This window comes from Enoplosus armatus, chromosome 10, assembly GCF_043641665.1.
Source record: "Enoplosus armatus isolate fEnoArm2 chromosome 10, fEnoArm2.hap1, whole genome shotgun sequence".
NCBI classification, from domain to species: Eukaryota; Metazoa; Chordata; class Actinopteri; order Centrarchiformes; family Enoplosidae; genus Enoplosus; species Enoplosus armatus.
The window spans coordinates 11238528-11260753 of NC_092189.1; the positions used below are offsets into that span (position 1 = coordinate 11238528).

Consider the following 22226-nt stretch of genomic DNA (forward strand, 5'->3'; position numbering starts at 1 on the left):
TCTCTTTAGATAAATAATGTATGAGGTTTGACTCAAAGAGGTCCTAAAACTAATGAGGTTACCATCTGTGAAGTTATTTCCATACAGAATACCTACCCCAGAATATACTTTAGTACTGCTTAATTCAAGTTAAAGTCTCTGCTCCTTGAAATACTGTTTTTGCTCATCATCAGTTACAAAGTAACCAGACAGCCATAAAATAGCTTTTTAGGAATATTGTTTTTATTATTTTACTTGTGCATGTGTATATAACAGAAGAACATCCTCCTCATAGTGCATCATAATTCACTTTGGCATGTGTATAGTTAACAGGTTGGACTATCACAAAACATGTAGTGGGCTAATTTCCCTTCTCCTCTGAAGTTGTTCTTTTACAATGATGGCACTGAACGATTTCACATATTAAGAAACTATCATTGAAGGTTAAAATATGACACTAATTTAAAGCACTTTGTCAGTTTCAGAGGCGTAAAACCAGCAATACAGTTTGCAGGAGATAAGATTATAATAAACCTCTTTTCAGTAATTAATCCCACATTAGTAGGGAGAGAAACAAGTCACCACCCGAGATTCTCAACCCACTCCAAGGCACCTGGTTCACATTTTCTTACCCACAGGGGAGCTTATATAACACGAAAACACTGACAAATGACAGAAAAGCAAATAATAGAAAAGCTTCCATGTTTCATTCTACACATAATATTGTAAGACCTTGTATCCAACAACTCATTCAGACTTATAAAAAAGACAAATAAACACATCTACACTCACCAAGTATAAAATCTATTCACTCTAATCCAGACTTCACAATATGTACACACCTAACACACTTTGACCTTTCTCCTCTGGTGAAAATACATTCAAACTATGAAATACATTCCTCAGTTTGACCCTGTGCTGGCTCAAGAGAACTATCCAATCCCGACAGTCCACTGGCAGGTTCCTCCCTCAGTGCTGAGGGGATGGAGGTGCAGAGGCATGGAGGACAGCGCCGGGGGGACACACAGGCTCCCGGTGCTCCAGGAGTGAGGCAGGAGGGGAAGGGTGACGGGGTGACCGGTGGAGGGACGGACGCGACTGGCCAGAGAGGAGAGCGGCCGCTGGAGAAGACGGTCGGCTGCAGGGAAACATGGAGCTGAGCGGATGGAGCGCAACACTGCATCTTCTCCTGAAGAGCAGAGGGAGGCAGAGGAGAACTCAATGCTCATCCTCACAGATATTATCACTGCTGTCCTGACTCATTAAAACATTATCACATGCAGTGGCATCACTGAATGACTAATACAACTGTGAATCTTTCCAACAGAGCATGTGGGCTTACCCTTACTGCCTGAGTCATTGGGAGGCATCAGTAAGCTCTTAGCCTGCTTGTTGCCTGCTCGAGCGGCTCGTTTGTAGTATTCAACCGCTGTCCTTAGATTCTGCTGCACCCCGAAGCCGTTCTCAAAACACTGACCCAGGAACAGCAGGGCAGTGTCGTCCTACACACATGAACAAAAACAAACATGTGCTTTAATCTTCAAGAACAATCTTCTATATGGACTAGAACTTGACTTGGAGGCCTTTGTGCAGAGGCTGACAGGCAACTTAATGTTAAACATTATAAACTGTCACCAGGAACTTAAATAGACACAGTAGTATGGGCAAAGGACTGAAGATGTCGCTATTAAAACAATCACAATAGCTCTGTGAGACTCAACACTGGGACATTCGGCAAGGCCGTAGCTCTAAAGGGATTTGTAGCCACAGTAATTGATGGTATTACTTCAACACAATGACAGGAGAAAGTTGCAAAAACATGTAAGTAGGGATGTTTTACAAATAAGATGTGAATATCAAAAAGCAGGAGACAGTGGGGACGGTCTGTGTCCTAATGCAGAAAGACAGAGATGGTACACTGTGAGGGGAGGTGAAACCTCAGCGATAAAGCCATAGATAAAACTCCAGAAGCATCTAGAAGGGCACTCACTCCGCTCGCTGCTGCCATCTTCAGGTACTGGACAGACTTACTCCTGTCTCTTACCAGCTCCTGACAGTAGACCGAGGCCAGGCAGACCTGAGCCTGAAGAGGGACAGAAGCAGAGAGCTGGTTCACTTCTGTTAGGATGCAGCAGCATCAAGGGATAGCTTTAGGTTTTGTACTGTTGGTTTGGACTAAACAAAACATCTGAAGTTGTCACCTCAGGCTTTAGGAAACTGTATCTAATTTTCCATGATTTTCTAACATTTTATAGGCTAACTGATTAATCAAAAAAAGAACCTGTCACAGTAAAAATAAATTGTCCTAGTAAGCCATGACAGTGTGACCATGAGCCAGCATGCACAATACCACAACCCTGAAACTGAAGCCAACATTTATTTCATTACTTATACCTCTGCTTTTCCTACTGTGACAAGTCAAAATGTATTCTGAGAAAAATGTCTGCATTTAGATAAAGGAAAGTATAAATTTCTCATAACTCGTTAAGAGAAATGTGGTAAAGCACTGTTGGAATATTATCATTATAAGTATTGTTAAACAGTACTTGAACGTACTTGCACTAGAGTTGCAACGGAACAATGAAGAATTATGAAGGGTTTGTCAGATTTTGTCATGATTTCATACCTTGGTAAGTCCATCTGCAGCAGCCTGTTCCAGGAAGTTAATGGCCGTGTTCAGCTCCTCTAAACTCTGGTGCCCCCTGCTGGTCAGGAGCAGCTTTGCATAGCGGTACTGAGCCTGTCTGTGACCCCCAACTGCTGCCTGCTGGTAGTAATACAGAGCCTTGGAAAGAAAACACATGAGAATCATCTCCAGACTTTATTTCTGATATAGAAGAAGAAGAGTGAGTATGATGATGTTCAGAATGATGAAGCACTTAAGTAAAATAAAGTCTCACCTTCTTTTTGTCCTTGCACACTCCTCTGCCTTTCTCGTAGCACACACCGGTGTTAAACTGGGCCTTGCTGTAACCCTGCTGAGCTGCAGCTACAAAACATGTAAAAGCTTCTTCGTAGTTCTCACTCTTGGCATTTTCTAGACCTGCCACAAACACAAAGAGGAAGATATTAGCTATGTACAACAAACATGGTTAATTTAGCAAAAAGGGAAAACATTTGGTTTGTGTAAAAGGGATTGTCTTGAGTAGAAATGAATGTGTGAACATTATTTGGTGTGTAACTGTTAATAAATCATTACCAATGATGTTGAGGATAACAGGAACGCTGGTGTCTCCCACATGTCTGAGGTTCATAGCTGCTCCTGCCAGCCTCTCCTCATCAGACAACAAGTCCTGAAAAACCAAAGGAGGATAAAACAATCAAGATTAGTTGACAAGTCAGTCAGTCCTTTGCAAGGATAAAGAAAAAATGCTGCTTTCTTTCAAATAAACATCACACAAACTAAAAGGAGGAAAACCTTCACCTTGTCATTAGCATCGTTTGTCTCTGTGTTGTCTCGGCTGGCATCATTCTGCAGAGGACAGGAAGCTGACAGAAGTGATTCGTCTGTGATTCAGGAAAGAAAAACCTTTTATTTTCCTGCTCCATCAAAAACTAGGTTAACAAAATTTTGAAATAAATACTATTTTTAAACAGTCTTTCAACCACAGAGCACAGAACAAACCAGGTATGGAAGAATCCTGATTCAGGAGTGCCCTCTGTTGGTCAGAGATGGAGCAGCCAGCAGTCAGATGGTCCTGTTCACTGCTGCTATTTAGACTGGCGTCACCCGCTCTGCTGCTGCTGCTGCTGCTGCTGCTGCTGCTCTGAGCCGGAGACTGATCCTGGTCCTGCCTCTCTGGCACCCCCTGCAGACACAACACACTCCTTCCTCTGGGCAGGACATCACGTTTAGCCACTGGAAAACCGGCGCAACAAAACAAAGTCAGGATTCTGATCACACAACATTAAAAGAAAAGAGAGTTTGGGGTTGAGATGGTTAAATGTCTGTTGTGTAAAACAATCTTGGCAATGGATTTTAAGAGTTGATATGATAAAGGTGAACTATCACTGGGCCTATTGCTTAGGTACAATAGTGCGATAAGGACTCACAGATCTCCAGCAGGATGCGGTAGCCACACCTGTGTAGGGTGGAGGGTGCCGTCAGGGCTCCAGGGATCGGACTCGGCTCAGTGCCTGAAGAGAGCTGTGAGTGGATCCTCCTGCAGATCTGCATGAACAGAGCTGCTGCAGCACCCTGCGGAGAAACATGAAACATCAGCTATACTGTCACCAGAACATGAGATGTGAAATGTGCACCGCCAAATACTGTATACCATGAACAGCCACACATGTGCCATGGAGAGCCAAAAGGTTTTCATACCAACCAAAGCTCAACACGCTGATAATCCCTCCTTTAATGCACATATAAACAGGCTATGGAGAGATTATAAAGGTATTCGGACAACACAATCATCAATGCTGGTTACAGCAACATCTGTGTGAGATTGGTTGGCTCTCCATGACACATTGTTGTCCATCCCTGCTGTATACTTTAAAGTTAGCAAGTGAGACCACCAAGTGGTGCTAAAGGAATGAATCAGCTAGTTACAGATTGAGAATATGTGTGTGTGCAAGGAGTCTAACTGTGAACCGCATCATGTTGTGAGCACCATCTCATATTGGGGCCAAATGTGCCACCATGCTTGATTCATATTTGTTCAAAATATGCATTTACTTTTACTTGGTAACATGAACCACTAATGTGCTTCCTTTGAGTAAAGAGAAAGTATTTAGATTCGAGGTAATATGTATGTTTGTGTTAAATACACATCACTTGGAGCATTAAATACATAAGTGTGGAAATGAGAACAGTGGCACAACCTTGTGTGATTACAGTTTTGGAGATGGACTGGTGTTGAACGGTTGTTTTAATGGCTGTTCTTTTTGTCATGAGGGTTGAAGTTGAGATTATGATTTTCACTACATCTATTTAATACTAATAGCTGTCAAACAGTACATGGAAGCCAGGCCATCTAGCACTAGTTGTCTTATCAGTCCAGACTGTTTAAAAACCCTCCGTTAGCAGCCTCCTGACTGAACTGATGACTGAAAAAGTCGTACTGGACATACTATAAATATTTGGAGGTCTTTTAAGTTTGAAAATGCAACAACAAAAGACAAACCCATCCCACGGCATCCAGGGCTGTGTAACGTGGAAGCTCAGCGTAGCCAAACTGAAAGGTCCTTTGTTTCTTCCTCCTCTCTCCATCCTCCTCTTTCTGAGAGCTAACAGAAAAACAGCACAAACAAAATCCAAGAATTATGTCTGTTTCTATTTCAAATCATAGAAATACTGTGTTTAAGGCTGATGTTTCTGTTCCCTCGACTAACCCCTTACAGCAGATGTCGCTGGATGATGCAACCAGCTGTAAGGGAGGCAGCGAGTGTGTCACGACCAGGGAACAGGTTCAAAGACGGGGTAAAGGAACAAGAAAGGATTGGGATGAGGCTAGTCTCTAAGGTTTGACCTTAATTCCAAGGTTCTATTTTCATCAGCTGATAATATGGCCAGTGGTTTGAGGGCAAAGACGTCGTGAGATCAAAGTGAGAAGATCAATGCTTTTCTTTTGTATTTCTTTCTAGGCTTTTGTAATCAGACAGAGAAAAAGACAGGATGGAGGTGTGGGAAGTACCTGCTGTCAGAGGAGTGTCGAGAGGTGGAGAGGACAGTCGAGCTGCTGATGACCTCGTCCTCCACATGGTGGTTCTGGGGCAGTCGCAGGGGGGTGCTGCCATAGCATCGGTGAAGAACTGGGAAGTGGTGGGAAGACAAAAACTGCAGAAATTAGACAATAATGTCCAGTGTTTGAATCTCAGGGAGAGATGGGACGTTTAGCCTCCTCACAACTACTTGACATACAAAACACGCTCCATAACTTCCTAATAGATGCCTGGAAATTCCCTGGAAAGAACAACGCATAATATGATACGAAGTACAGGGAAAAGAAAAAGAAAAAAAGAAACCGAGATCGAAACAGTTATTTCAATTGAGTTACTACTTCGTAGTTTATAAGCAATTGCTGATTTCCAAAGGAATTCTGCTTCATTTAAACCCAAGCAGATATTCATTCATTCATTCATTATTTATTTATTATTGTAACCTCCATTTATGTTGAATTGTATATTTGACTTGACAAATTTCATATTTTTGCATGTGTAGCTGACCTGCTGTACATTGATAAAACACTCTCTAGTTAAGACACTGGAAGCAATTGGAATTCATTTTCTGGAAATGAACACTGTCTCACTTTTGCCTTTTAAAAGTACCAAATTACAAAGTCCTTCTCAGGAACCTTTCTATGAATTTACAACTACTAATCAGTTCATTTGTAGGAAACTATGGAACAAATATAATGACAAAAGTGTAGTTTTGCAGTGCAATTCTGTTTTTGAAAAGGTTTCCCAAAATATATAGGGTACACATACAGAGATAAGTAAAACATAAGTTATGGAAATCAGTAATGACGAAAAAGCAAATCCATGACATACCAACAAAAGATTTATCAAAATACATAAATCCAGACATTGGTTTAAGAATTAGGGTGAAGATAAATAAAAACATTAAGTTCAGGGAAAAGACAAATGTAACACATATTTCTGCACATTGGATTTATATGCACCTAAATGATACACATACAGGTGTATGTGTCTATGAGGCATGCGCGCAGGTGTTTCATGCAGGTAACATTGTGTGTGTGTGTGTGTGTCATTTAACATTTAACACTGTTAATGTATGTTTGTGTGTTCAACAGCATTGCAGCTCAGCCATAAACAGCCTCTGGGGATCGAAAGATCCAGAAACAGCGTGTCAGTAACAGGAGCTGACTTCACTGACTTCGACCAAAATAAACCGGTGGTCGGTGTCAGTTGCACCGACAGAAACTGTATTTTGTGTGTTTTAAATGAACTGACTTTACTAGCGGTTAGCTAAATGCAATGGATAGCTAACGTTACGATACACGGGAATCACAATAAACAGCTTTTATTTCTTAATAAAAAGCGACACTTGGTAGTAATAAATCTGCGTGAAGAAGCAACATGGAGCTTCTTCAGTGTCGATGACATTTCTCTCACCTCTTCCAACAAAACCTTTAACTCTCCACATGGTTCGTCTTCTACAACAGGTTTCACTAAACAGTTATCTCCGGAAAGACATGTTTAGGTTCGTGTGTGGGGGGTCGTCTGGCCCCATGAACAACGGTTCACGGGTGCACTCCGGCAGTTTGGCTGCAGGAAAACAAAACCTATCACGAGTTGTGTCGGAAGAGGACCAACCCGGAAGTGGCTCGGGTGACGCAACTGAGAGGTTTGAGAAGGTGGTTTAGAGACTCACAGCGCCGCCCTGCGGTCATTTTAGTTTTATTGCCAGGTCCGTATATATGATAACAATAACAATACGTTCCCTGAATACATTTCTGAAACATGGAAGGAAAATAACTTTATTGTCTTTATGTGGATTATATAACAGGCTATATATTCATGAATGGAATCAGACATACAACGTGTTAACTGACGTGAATTGGTGCATAAATGTAGATTTTGTTATGTTTGTTTATATTTGTATGTAATGTTTATGTTTGTATATATCTGAGGCTGTGTGTACGCATTTATATAATATAGGCTGATTCAAGTATTCTTAGACTAGATTTTTTTTATTTTAATTTTGACTACTTTTGGGCCATCCAATATGCATGCATCCAAATGCATGTTTGTGCTTTATCAAACTGGGATGATAATTGGGTGACAGATTTATGGAGTGCCCTTAATAATGCAAACAAAATGTGCGTCCCTCTCTGTTTGTGCATGTGTAAGTCTGTGCTGCTGCAGCCGTCACATTAATAAGACTTTTTTTTCTCAGGAGACATTTTGATTAGTAGCACAGGTGTTAAAAATGACATTAACGATGTCCCAGTAAGCAACGGCAATGTGCCAGCATGCACAGTACCAGGACCCTGAAACTGAAACAGATAAAAGGAATTTAGCCACCATGAATTTTATCATTTTCACCTGTGCTTTTTTGACATGTCAAACTGTCTTTCGTGAAAAATGTCTGTTTATGGATAGATTTTTAAACAAGTTCTTAAAGGACAAAGATGGGGTACAGTATAATATCTCATAACATGAGTATGGTAATGTTGGAAAATGTTCATTGTAAGTATTGTTAAACAGTGCATAAATGTACTAGACATTACATCACATTTATTGAACAAGATGGATGTCTGAGACGGTATTAATTGGGAACCCCAACAATTACAGACAGTTTAACAGTTTAACAGTTAATTGAATAAATAAATATGACAAATCCAAATAATTAAATCCTTTTGGAGACTTCCTTTTTTTTTCATTTGCCTGGTCAAACTTTCCTGAGAGGTGGCGTTTGTGGGGGGACCTGGACTCATGACTTCAGTATATCTGAAATCCTGGCTGCGGCTATTAGCAGGACCTTTTCCTGATTGGTGGGCTGCAGGGCTTTCAGGAGCCAGTGAAGTTTAAAACAGAGTTTAATCTTATCTTTGCAGTATTACATTAAAAAAGAACTAGTAAAAGTGAGAGTATTAAATCACCAATGGAGCCAGTCTTACTTCTACACCCCGCTTTTAAATATAGGTTCTTGTGTATGTGTTAGAGGCACAGACTGCATGAAGAGGGAACTGTATTTTTGAAATGCCATTTCAAAACCAGTGCACACTTCACAAGAAGTTTCAAATTGTAGCAATGCTAAAATATAAATACCTGAAGGAATATGTATTGAATACCTTGATTCCTAAAATCAATAATTTGTAGAGATTCTGTTCACAGAGTGAAGGAATATCTTATTTTCAAATGAAGTTTCTGCATAGTCATGAATAAGGCAGAGACCACCGGGCTTCATGACAGTGTCTAATTAAAAATTAACCGACATTTTGCCATTAATTCCTAGACTTCTTGCTTCTCTCTCATACACAATTTCTCCGAGGACACATGAATGTTTGTTGCATCTAGTTAAGGTTTCTCAGGATTAGAGTGCCAGCTCAGTTTTTAGTTTAAATGTATAATGGGCTGTGGGGTGTTGTGTTGAATGAGGAGACTGTGCTTTAACCAGGAAAAGGGTAGTACTGATCTATTTATCTTCCTAGATGGATAAAGGCCTCACTCGTGGGTTCAGGGGTTGATTTAGTAAACCGTCCAGAGCTCATCCGTCACTCTGCAGGACAGTTTGGCTTTTCTTTCCTCTGCCCATGGGTCAAACAGTGACGCACGCCCGACTCTTACTGGCAACGCACACTCTTCCAGTCAGACGGGGCTTAACGGGGGGCTGGAGGGGGAAGATCTGCAGTTGTGAAATCAAATTAAACTTGGAATAATTCACTCCTTGACCTGTTTCCATGGTGACACAGTCATCATGTCTTTTACTTACCACCCTCCTCCGGCAAATAAGTCTAGCCTGCAGTAGTTGGTAATGTTAGCAAGATCTCTGCACTGCCAAATAATGTTTGCTGATTCGCCTGGGGCCAAATTTGTCTGGGCAATATGGAAAACATCGAGTTGAGCTGGAAACAGAGTCCCACTAGGCCTGACTAATTGAGCAGTTTGTTTTTACCCATGTTTCAGTCTGTACTCGAGTTCTCAAGTTTGAGAAATTTAAAGCAGGGAGGGGACTTAATAAGTGCTAAGCAATTTCTGAAATGTCATTTGCTCTTTTTTAAGAAAAAAAAAAAATTCTAAACCATTTCTACCGTGTCCCTGGAGTTTAAGACTTTCAGGCTACCTGCTTGTTCACAAACAAATGGGCTTCCAGCAAGTGGGTAGAGGAGCTTTGTATTATTGAAGGCAGTGGTGGAAAGCAACTAAGTACATTTACTCAAGTACTTTAATTAAGTACACTTTACTTGTACAGTATTTGTACTCTACTAGTATTTAATTGGATGCTACTTTATACTTTTACTCCACAACATTTTTCTGACAGCGGTAGTTACTTTTCATGTTAAGATGTGATAAAAAAAAACATATGATAAGCTTATAAATACAACCCATGGTCAGAGATTAAAGCCGTGGTTACAAACCATTTTAGCTTGTGACCCTCAACTGAAAAACAGTGCCATGTCACGTTTCTATGAGTTCAAAAAATTGAAAGTCTCTACACACGTTAATATGTTACAGGCGCATCGGGGAAGAGCACAATTTAAATAAAATTGAGGCACACTGTCTCACTCACGTTGTAAATGAATAAATATTCCGGCAGTAAGCGAGACGATGAGCAGATGTCTACGAGTTGTTAGCAGTCACACCGAAGAGTGATTTCCCCTCTAAACTTCTTAGAGGGTATCATTTAATTAATTGTGAAGGTCGAGGCCCAAAGAGGTAAAATTGTTATAATAATACACATTTGTATAGAGGACCTTTTTGTTTTCTTTTTCTTTCACTTCTTAATAATCTCAGATTTATGTTGTGAGCTTTTGGAGGGGGCCCGACCCCCCAGGGGGAACTAAATACATACATTTGTTAAAACTAGTTACAGATCGACTACCTACAACAGTAAAATACTACTATTGAAGTTAACAATCTAATAATGTAATTTATAATAATATATCAGTCACAGAAACACGTACTTTCATGATTTTGCTACTTTAAGTACATTTTGCTGATAAGACTTTGAATGCAGCACTTTGACTTGTCACAGAGTATTTTATCATTGCTGTATTGGTACTTTTACTCAAGGAAAGGACATGAGAGCTTCTTCCACTCCTGACTGGAGGCTTTTTTATCCCAAGCATTGTTGCGAGCTCCCCCTTCACACAAACACCACACTCACTGCTGCGATACACCCCTCCACTCCCTTCACCCCGACCTCTGGAATCTCAAGCCGTCGTACTTCTCATTCAGAGGAGGGGGGGGGGGGGGGGCGAACGGACGTGCGGTGGAACCCAACTGGATGACCCGTTTATTTTGTTAGCTGTGCGTGCTGGTGTGAGAATGGTTTATGGGATGTGTGTGTGTGTGTGTGTGTGTGTGTGTGTGAGATCTTGTCTTATCACAGGCCTTCACTATCTATCCACATAATCTGTTGAATTGAGGATTATAGAGGATTTGTTCACAGCAGAGTGTAGATTTTGTTTGTCTGCCTGGAAATGACCTGTGTTATAGTAAAGAAGTGACATCTTCGCAATGCAAGGCCTTAGCAGCAAATCCTCCAAGCCTCAAACAGCTTGAAGAGAGAGAAAGAGTTAGACTTGAGTACTAAATTAAGTGAAGGGGCGGGGGATTTAAAGAAAAAGGCAAAGGGGGTGTTTCTTGCCCCTCTCTCCCCTTTTCTCTCTCCCTGCCGGTCTCCTTGGTCACACACATGCACACATCCTCACACACACACACACACACACACACACTCACACAAACAGTGACGAAGGCTCAGTCCTGCTATGGCCACCACCACCACCGAGGAGAGCTCTCCGGTCCCGGCCACCACAGCACCCCAGCAGCCTGACTTGGAAACTAGCGTAGAACCCGGCTCAGCAGCAAAGCCTGAGCCCAGCGAGGCCCAACGTGACAGAGAGGATGAGGAAGAGGAGGAAGGGGGAGGAAGCTCTGTGCTGGGGCAGGAGAACGCAAGTCAGCCGAGTTTGGACCCGGAGTGGGTGGAGGAGAGGTTCAGGATTGACAGGAAGAAGCTGGAGAACATGTTGTACGGTGAGTGAGCTGAGATGTTAAATGCTCATATTACTGTCAACACCAGCACCTGAACTCTGTGGTTTTCCTCTGGCACTGTTATCAACTTCATTCTCACATTCTTCTCTATAAGCCGCTTTTTCCTGAAAGTAATTCTGTTTTTGATGCCTATCATGGCTTCCCTGTGTGCTCCTCGTCTCTTATCTACCTGACCCTGTGTGTCTGTCAGGGCCTCCAGCTGGCTGCAGCCTTGTTGCCACCATCAGTATAACTGCCATCCACTAAACTCCTGTTGCTATATCGCCATGATTTATGACCTGCAATGGATAATGCATTCAAAAGTCTTTTTTGCTATTATCATTCCTGTCTGGGAAGCAGAGGTGACTGCCTCTGTTACTTATCGCTGCTTGGCAGGTTTATGACAAATGCCTCCCCTGTGTTACTGGGGAAACTCTCTCTGACAGTGTGCTTCCCCTGTTTGTCCTCACGTACACTCTTGATGGGAAAGCTTGAGTGAATTCAGCTCCAATAACTGTGGGTTGTTTTAATGTGTGCGCAGGTGGGACTATGCTGTTGCGGCTGTTTGAGCAGCCTCAGTCAGGCGGTAAACTCTGTATCTCATCCCTTTAGGTGATAATCTGTCAGGCTGCACTTGAGACTCCACTCTGATAGGCTGAGGAGCGCTCTGTTTTTTGGTTTTTACGCATTCCTTCTTGATTTTGCAGTTATTTCATTTTTTGGTCAAGTGGGAGGTCTTTGCGTCAGCAAATGCCATTGATGAGATTAGCTGTCTCTAGGCTAATTTGTGGTTGCCCCCCCAACCACCACCTTCTCTCTCCACCCCATACTGTTCTCTTCCCATTCCTCAGCTCTGGCCAGCGTAACCCATAGTGATGAGGGGGGTTGAGGGCGTTCCTGAGTCCCCCCTGTACCCTGTAAATGTCACCGTGGAGCGATGGCCTTTTAAAATTGTTTATGTTCCCGGCAGCCTCTTGTTCCAGTTGCTTGGCAAATTTCAGCAAAGTCAATATTTAAATGTTGACTTTACACACATGCTCGATATTGAACTTGTGTTGTAAACAGAGGAATATTGTGCTGCTGACCAACACAACGTGACAAATCACACTGCAGGATTTTTAAAAAATGTGTCTTCATCTGTCTGTTCTTTATGTTTGCATGCTGTGTGTCTTTCAGCTCCAAAGCACGGAGATGGTGAGACAGGAGAGGAGTTTTTTGAGAGAGTAAGTAGAGCTCCACACCGGGAAACGTGTTATTCATAAACCAAAAGATGAAGCAAACAAGACAATGTAGCTGCTCTCCTCAGTGATAATCATCAGTGCAGAAAGCCTACTGGTTCAATGTAGCTTACAGATCAGCGAGAGCCACCGTTTTAACATTTGTTCCATACGCTGCATGCAGTGATTACTGGTTTTATGGAGGTGATAATTACCGTCTTTGAAATGCAAATGAGGCTTTGTATTCTTAGATGGAGGAGATCTCTGTGTGTCTTCTGATTGTATGTGTGATTTGTGTGTGTGTGCATCTTTGTGGCATACAATGACAGCTCCCTCTTTTTTCTCACTCTCTATTGTGTGTGCTTCCACAGGTGATGAGAGAAACCGACACTCAGGTGAAATGGCCGTCCAAGCTGAAGATTGGAGCCAAGTCAAAGAAAGGTGACAGATTCTTGATATTTCAGTCACACCAAATCAGTGCTGAGTTTCGTCTCCTTCCTGTCGCATGGCTTTCTATGTTCCCACAAATTGGTTTATCATTTCCCATTAACTGTAACATCCTCAAATCTGAAAACTGAACACCTATTTCCATCTAGATCCACATGTGAAGGTAGAAGGGAAGAGAGCCAATGTTCTGAAAGCCAAAAAGAAGATACTAGAAGTGCTGGAAACCAGGGTGAGGGCTCTGGTACTTGATTTTCACAATTTGCCTGAACAATAATGTCAGCAATATGCAGATGAAGACATGTTTTCTACTTTGCTACTACTTCCCTTCAAATAATTATTGTAAGTATTGAAAAGTTATCTGCACAAATGACACCACTGTTTACATAAAATCCAGGTGAACAAGGTGACTCTAAAGATGGACGTGGCCTACACAGAGCACTCCCACGTGATTGGGAAAGGTGGTGGAAACATCAAAAAAGTGATGGAGGTCACATCTTGTCACATCCATTTCCCTGACTCCAACCGCCACAACGCTACTGGAGAGAAAAGCAACCAGGTAACACTAACTATGGTGGCTTTTTAGTGAGCCACTAACTATTATGTTGACAATGAAGGAACTGAAAACAATCTTATTTAAAATCCATTTATTGTTTTCAAAATTGAACAGGTCTCCATCGCTGGGCCTATAGAGGGAGTGGAGGAAGCCAGGAGGAGGATAAGAGTGAGTGGTCAATGTGTGATCTGAGCAGAGACTACCCAGGATAGATTTCTATTTGTCTCAAAACTCAATTTCTTCACTCCTGTCAAGACACAGCGATCAATAGAGTGATTAATAGAAAGTCTGACACAAAGACTACAGGTATATTTGTCAAAAAGCTGCTGTCTGTTTCACATCTCTTTATTTCCCCCTCCTCTGTGCGTCTCCTCTCCTGCACATCACACTCGTTCCCTTGTTTCCCTTTCAAACGTCCTTGTCCTAGGACCTGCAGCCTTTGTCCTTGACCTTTGACCTCCCAATCAGCCTGGTGCCCCAGGCTCTGCCAGATGCAGGCTCCCCACTCATCCAACAGGTAGTGCAGACTTTGGGGGTCAGTGTGAGCTTCAGGGCCATGCCGCCCCATCCTCAGGCACAACCTGCCTTCTGTGAGAGCTGCTGCACCGTCTGGGGCCTGCAGGGCAACGCAGCTGCTGTCAAGGTTAGTGTCAAACTTTTTAGAGATTTTAATCCATTTTAAGGTTTACACACATTAGAATAAGTTGTAGTTAATGTGTATCATATAACATCATGTTGTGTCATGTATGTTTTCATCATCATCTGGCAGAAGGCGACCTGCATCCTGATGGACCTGCTGCTGGGGTCAGAGGTCACAGGCGGTATAGTGAGCAGCCAGCTGGATGTCACCTCCCAGCAGCATCTCTTCTTGTTGGGGCAGAATGGAGCTCACTTCCTGAGCGTCATGCACCAGACCCAGACCCAGATCATCCTGCCAGACCTCAGTGGTCCTCAGAGCCCTCCCTCACTGCTGATCCAGGGCAGCCCTGATGGAGTGTGTCTGGCTCGGCAGCAGCTCATGGTACAGAGGGGTGTTTTGTTTATGTTGTAAAGAGCAATCCTGACAGACAATCCCCCTCAAGTTTTCTTTATCTGTTGCTATTTTGTGTGTCTTTGTGTGCACGTCTAGGACTGTCTGCCTGTGTGTTTGATGTTTGACATGCGTGAAGATGGCGAGGCAGATCCTTGTAAACTGGCTCAGATGATGCAAAACCTGGGAGTCTTCATTAGTGTCAAGCCCAAAGTAAAACAGACCAGCAAGGTACAACTTTATCAGTGTAGCTTTGTTGATTTGTTATTGTTAGAATCAGCCCCATCTGAAAAGAAAGGGTAATTTTGTTGGCTACCATGCAATCCCATCTTTTTAAATTCACTTTCAATCTAGGACTACACTGAGTTTGTGATTGCTTATTTAATACGCACTGGATTAAATAAGAAATGTTTATTGAAATATTTCTTGGCTGTTCACTTTGACTTTGGAAAAACGGCTCTGCCCTGTGGTCTCACATGCTGTGGTGTGTTGAATACTGATGTGAAACTCTGTATTGGTGTATGTCTATCAGTCAGTGGTGGTGAAAGGTCTGGAAAGGAACATCTCCTGTCTTTATGAGGCCCGCCGTCTGCTCCTCGGACTGGATTCCTGTGAGACTGCCAAGGTAACCGCGATGACCCCTGACCCCAAGTTAACCGGCAGCGGGCTGACCAACTATTGGCTCAACATGTTGCTGCAGCAGCTTCGTCTCTCTGAGCAGGGTGAGCATGCGCACATATATGTATCTGTGCGGGTGTGTTCCCATACAAATGTCACGGAAACTGAAAAGCCACCATGTTCAGAACTGTATTTACTCAAGTACTGTACTTAACACTGTGGTATTGCTATTTTATATTTTTAGTAAAATATCTGAGTACTTTTTTCACCACTGGCAAAAACATATTCAATCAGAATAATTTGAAAGATGTTATATTCACATTAGAAGTTGACACATATTGGTTTTAGGTAAAAGACCTTCAAGTTAACAATCTGAAAAGGGAAAAACAAGAATATGTACAGTAGAGCATCAGTAACTTTTCTCTAAGACTTTTTCTCATTATGGCATGTTACTTCTGCTTCACACCTAATGCTGCATATATGTTACTTTCATTGTGCAATTTGATTCCTCTGTTCACACACACCATCTGGTGGTTTTATCCAGCACCATTTGTTTGTTTTGGGGTTTTCTGGAGAAGCAGTACTCTGATGTTGTGTCTAAAGGCCACCAACATAATCACATGTTCTAGATCTGTAATCATCACTGTTCACACATTCTGTCTTTATCAACATGGTAACTTTTCTATATCAGCTATTCTTTTAAACTTTTTGTAAATAATATTTCTCCCCATTTCTGAAACTTGTATCTTGTGTTTCACCTGTTTTATTCAGTAATACAAACTAATGTGATCTTTTACTCAATATTATGTCCCCTCTTGTTGATCAGGCTCTGTACCTGCTCCCTCTGTGCTGACTGGTACTAAGCCTCGCCCCTCTCCTCCCCCAGGTCTCACCCCTCCGGCTGACGAGGGGAGGACAGGACTGAAGGGAACAGACAGACTGGAGAAGGTTTGTCACAGTTTATAGTCAAACTGCTATCGGCACAAAACAAATCCTTCCTGATAGATAAACCTCAATAAAAAACAAAACTAAGCATTGAATTCTCTCCTCTTCAGATCCTGGAAAACGAGGACCTGTCTGGCCAATCAGAGGATGAGAGCTCTCAGGTCGTGGTGATGTCATCGTCTGAGGGGTGTGATGCAGTCAGCAGCATCAGCAGGGTGGGACTGATGGGTCGGAGGGGGAGTCTCCAGGGTCCTGAAATCACCAAGGTGTTTGTCCAGGGCAGACGCCATTCAACAGGGCAGGCGCTAACATACAGGTGAGCATTCGCAGATACAAACACTTGTTTAATTAATGCCCTAAACCAAAACCAAGTAACAACCTAAAGATGACAGGTTGACCTTGTGGGGACTGAGGTTTTGTCAGATGGTAGATGAGTCCTCACACTGACAGATTTTTTCCCCCTACAGCGTGATTAACACACACACACACACACACACAGACACACACACACACACACACACACACACCTGTGTCAGATCTGCCGAGAATCCACAAATCTTGCTAACACAGAAAACCGAGTTAGAGAAGGGACAGCTTGTTGACCTCATCTATATTTGACTTTCAGTCCTTTTTGTGGTTCTCTGGATAAAAACAACTTTGTGGTACTGTGCAATTTTAACGGAGCAGCTCTCCCTTAACACCGTCTATAATTATGTAGCATCAGGACACTATCTCTGAAATCCACTTATAGTATGGCTGCTGTTGCTCTAGGGAAAGAAAGATTTGATAAGCTCTCAGATGTTGCTCACAGCCTTCACAGTTTAACCTTTCCATCTGTGTGTGTGTGTGTGTGTGTGTGTGTGTGTGTGTTTGTGTTTGTGTGTCCTGAATGTGCCAGATTGCTGAACGCAGAGCTTGAGGGAGGGAGGAGTGAGCGGAGGAACAGCCTGAGGAGAGACGTGACGCTGGCTCAGGATGTTCGTGCTGACTCATCCAAGACTGAGGTGAGTAAAAACAGGAATTGCGGGTCTCTTTTTTTTGTTTGTTTTCTCACAAAAGTATGTGCTGCATCTCTGGACAACCTTATTTGGCTACAACTACATCTCAGTGGAAAGACAATCAAGTCTTTTTAAACCTATGAAAGACTTTTGACACCAAAGGTGTCGTAGTGTTTTATGTATGAGAGACAGAAAGAGGAGATAACGTCTGCACATCACATTGAAAACAGACTGAAAGCAGCAGGAACATTTTATTTGTTGTTTTATGTAACCTATTGATCTGCACATCCCTGACCCTCGGTGCAATTTGATTTTGAGAATCAATTTTTGTGTTTGTTTGCTTCCATTCTTATTTGTCATCTCTCACTCTCAAAGGTTACTGCACAGAGGATTAACAAGTTTACTGCTTCCACAGCAGCAGGGAGTGTTAGCCCCCCCCCCACCCCCATCCCACCCTGCCTGTCCTCAGTAACCACAGAAGAAAATAATTCAATTTCATGCATTATTTACCCGCTCTATTTCCTGTTTGTGCTTTGTAGGATTATGACTATGAGAAGAAGAAACTGCAGGCAACCAGAGGTTAGTGCTCCTAAATGTTTAATATTCCTTCCTGTCTTACTGTGGTTTCCAGAGCTCTGCAGCAACAACAATGGCACTGCAAAGCAAGCATTTCTTTTTTTATTGATCTACTGTATACTGAAAATAAATATATTAAAAACACATTTTGCAGGTGAATTTGGTCCACGTTACTTACTGTATATTGTTGTTTTGCTCATCAAATAGCCACCTACAGTGTATATAACCAAGCTGTTGTTTTTGGAGCTGAACAAGGCACAGATTGTAAAAGTACTTTAACGCAGCTAAAACACTAAATGAAAAGAATCATTTCGTTTGCTGTAAAAGTGCACATGTTTTGGTCACAATGTCCTTAAAACATGATTTAATGTCATATGATTATCCAGGATGAAGTAGCCTTTTTAGTTTTATTCAAGCACGTTATGGAGGCAACACATCAATATCCTGAGCAGAGGTAGGGACTTGATAGAGGGGGGCCCATTTCAGTGCTGCTCACTGCCAAGACAGCTGATGAAGGGGACCTGTTTATGGGCTGCACTGTGCCAAAGTTATAATAGAGTAGCTCTGGAACTCCCACTTAATTCACAATACACAATGCAGACAACACGCACACATGCATCCAGATGCAGTTGTGTGTGCACCCTCACACACATACACACACACACACACACACACACACAGGAAACACTACCTCATCCATCATCCAGAATGAGAGATACTGGGAAGATCTGCAGCCAAATGGTACTAAATTCCCTCAGTGTTGCTTTATGGGATTATGAATTAGCAGTTTGAATGGGCCATCTGCCTCACAGTCATTAAGACACACATATGCCTGTACATGAATGGGACATTTACTCACACACACGCACACAAATGACAACCCACCAGTTACAATCCTATTGATATCGCACTCTTTGGAGTGCTGTTACAGTTTTTATCACACATTCACACATGGATCCTGTTCCAGTGCCAAATAAGGCCCAGGGTCACTTGTTTGTCATTTGAGTGTGTGTATCCGTCTCAGTCTATTTGAGTTTTATTAAGTGTGCCACATGTTGGCAAGGAGAGGCACTGTTTGTGATTCATTATTTAACACCTGAACCCAGCTTGTCCAATTCAGAATATCAGAGGAGACGTGGAAAACCTGCAATGCATTTTCATGAAGGACAGGCTGTGGCTATATGCATTGTTGTATGCTACAAAAAGTATCCGTGTTAATTTAGAATGTGCAGCTTGTGTGTTTTCATTCAAATCTTTCGATGGATCAAGTGACGCACGATCAAACAGCTGAAAGAAGAGTAAATATTGGATTTACATTCACCATTCTTCTCCACGCTGTGTCCGCTCAATGTGTAAATCAGCAAATGTTAGCTGACATGTGAGGTGATAATATGTCAGTGTCGTGAATCTAGCTTGTGTCCGCTGCCCCCAAGTGGCCAAAGAAATCTGTTAATGCAGGTTTTAATAATTTCCCTTCTGTGTGTGTTTGTATGTGTTTGTACGTCAGCCATGCAGAGAAAGCCTGTGGTCACAGAGGTCCAGACGCCCACAGACACCTGGAGTGGCCTTGGCTTCTCCAAGTCCATGCCAGCCGAGGCCGTCAAAGAGCTCCGCAACATCAGCCGACGCAGCTACAAACCCTACCTGAGCACCATAAATAGCCAGCAGCAGGTACAAATGAGCATCATGCTCACTTAATGTCTATTTTAGCAAACTGAAATAAAATAGACTTTTTAGCTTGATACACTTTTGCTGAACTTGCTTAATTCTTCAGAGCTGCCAAAGCCGTTTGGTGTTGCAGTGTGGTGAAACAAGCACCCCTATTGTGGCCCACCAACAGTCTCATTTATTGGTATGCCCGCTAACAGTTTAAAGCATTTATCTCACTGTGTGGTAAGCACTGCCAATTTGTATGCTCAATTACCCAGGGTCTGATACTATCGCCTCAGTCAACACAGCCGCTCAGCAACCTGTTTACCTGAGTTGTTTCAGCTCATCTCCCTGGCTTTTTAAAAGCCTCCTGAACGGCCGCTCTCTGACTGCTCAGTAGCCACTGATGGAGGAGCAGACTCACTTAGGTTAATAAGAGCAAGAGGCATTCCTCAGACACGTTCAATTTTCTTCTGAGACCCAGGCAGCTGGGAGGAAGCCTTTGCTTTGCCCACCGCATTGATAATTTCCAGTGAGAGAGTGCTTGTATCACAGGTCAGCCAACAGGGGCAGATGTTTAGAAACATGATTAATCGCCTCTCTTTTTAAATCTTTGGATCTCTGGATATCACTTGTAGTCGTTTTTCTCATTACCTCTGCTGCTGACAAAGAGAAGAGAGATGAAAGAAGGGGGTAGTGACAGAAGTACAAGAAGCTGCTGTGAAATGTTCGCAGATGAAAGAGGCGGCGGTTAATGTTTAATGCCGTCACAATTTCTCTCTGTCTCCTTCCACTGTAGTCATGGGCTGCTCAGACGGGGAAGGTGTGCAACGGGAGCAACTCTGAGAACTGGAGGGACAGACGTGGATCTACATCTTCATCAATGCCTGTCGCTTCCTCCTCCTCCTCCTCCTCCTCTGTCTCCTCTTCCTCCTCCTCCCCCTCCTCACCCCCGTCTACTTTCTCCTCATCCACCTCCTCCTTCCCTGCATTTGCATCTTCAATGAATAGAAGCAGAAGTGACAAACCCTGTAAGTCTTCTCACCTGCAGGTGTTTTAAGCTTGACAAAACACAGTGGGTCACTTTTAACCTTTTCCTCTGAACTTTGACCGTTGATGTCTAGCGGAGAGCTTCCCGAGCAGCAGCAGCTACTTTGAAGGTGTGTGCTCATCGAGGAGGGCGTCAACCTGCAGTCAGCGGAGCCCCTCCCCCCAAATGACAGATGACCTGCCTGAGCTGCTCAGCCAACTCGGCCTAATCAAATACATCGATGTGTTTGAACAACAAGAGGTAAACATATAGAGGCTTACACTTTTTTCTGAGTACAAACATTTTAAAAAACTGTTATCAGTGTGAAAATAAACTTTCATCATCACTCACATACACACGCAACACACACAACAAGTTGGGTTGGCTGCGTGGGAGAACTTGCTGCAGAGCCCGAAAACACACAGATACACACAAACAAACAAACAAACAAGCACACACACTCTTGTCACCCAGTCTAAAGCGTTATGCATTATGAATGTATCATGAATGAGAATCATGATGCAACTGCTATCCGTACTCATCCAGATTGACTACCAGACATTCCTCACTCTGTCTGAAGAAGATCTGAAGGAAGTGGGCGTCTCCACCTTTGGAGCCAGACGCAAGATGTTACTGGCAATCTCAGGTGAGAATCTGATGTCTTAGCTTGGACTCAGATCTGCTTCTCCATCTGTTAACATGGTGGGTGGTGCCTGCCTCCTCTTGTGAAAATTATCACATTATTTATCTTCCTCTCCAGACCTGAACAAGAGCAAGAGGAGGCTCTCAGATACACCTGCTGTAAAACCTGGCTACCTGGAAGGCGGTGCAAGTGGTCGACTGCCACGAATCATGGATCTAGAAGTTGCTGCTCAGAGTAATCGCTGGTGAGTTGAGACGCCAACCAGCTCTGAGCTCCATCTGACCGACGTGGAGCCTCTCAGCCTCTAAGAAAGTATTCGATGATGCTGTTGCCAGAGCAGAGGTCTAATCTGCTTGTTATTTTCCATAAATGGGTAAGCATGAAGCTGCCCTGAAGAGCAGCAAACATTATGTAAGCATTTGAATCCAGTGCCTTTAATCTACAGCCATACCCCAAAGCTTTTTATACAAAATCAAGACAAGGAAGTCTTCCCTTCCAAACCTCTGATCCTACAAGAAACACAAATGAACATGGGACCATGTTGATCCTTTGTGGTGTATTCTATCACCATAAAGTGCCTGTCTTATACAAACTGTCACTCTTACGCTTTGACCACGTGTTTAAGTCCATGTTAACCACTACGTTTATGCAAATTGTAAATAGATATTTACAAAAATAAATGACATTGTACTATGATAGTGATGATCAATAAAATGTTGCCGTCACAGTTTAATTTTGGGGCTTTTCATGCTTTTATTAGAGAGTTGACTGGGAATGAGGGGGGAGAGAGCGAGAGAGAGAAATGGTGAATGACATGCAAAAAGACCCACAGCCAAACTCACACCAGGGGCATTGCAATTATATGGTCAGTGCCTT

At 42.7% G+C, this 22226-nt stretch overlaps 2 protein-coding genes across 2 annotated transcripts; one reads left to right on the forward strand and one right to left on the reverse strand.

Annotated features, from left to right (window-relative positions):
• Positions 1-200: 200 nt before the first annotated feature.
• On the reverse strand, positions 201-7183 carry dele1 (DAP3 binding cell death enhancer 1). Its single transcript, XM_070913358.1, has 12 exons — positions 7057-7183; positions 5616-5733; positions 5106-5208; positions 4033-4177; positions 3605-3838; positions 3404-3486; positions 3179-3272; positions 2880-3022; positions 2606-2764; positions 1970-2062; positions 1322-1481; positions 201-1168 (listed from the first exon to the last, which is right to left on the reverse strand). The coding sequence occupies exons 1-12, from the start codon at positions 7085-7087 to the stop codon at positions 912-914; spliced, it is 1620 nt and encodes a 539-aa protein (XP_070769459.1). The 5' UTR covers positions 7088-7183; the 3' UTR covers positions 201-911.
• A 4195-nt stretch (positions 7184-11378) lies between these two features.
• Positions 11379-21598, forward strand: bicc2 (bicaudal C homolog 2). The gene is made up of 19 exons (XM_070913019.1): positions 11379-11646; positions 12820-12866; positions 13232-13301; positions 13457-13536; positions 13702-13863; positions 13975-14028; positions 14288-14503; positions 14630-14881; positions 14990-15121; positions 15423-15612; positions 16335-16456; positions 16564-16769; positions 17352-17457; positions 17991-18030; positions 19535-19698; positions 20477-20708; positions 20802-20968; positions 21254-21353; positions 21468-21598. Exons 1-19 carry the CDS (start codon positions 11379-11381, stop codon positions 21596-21598), a joined length of 2739 nt encoding a protein of 912 aa, XP_070769120.1.
• Positions 21599-22226: the final 628 nt, after the last annotated feature.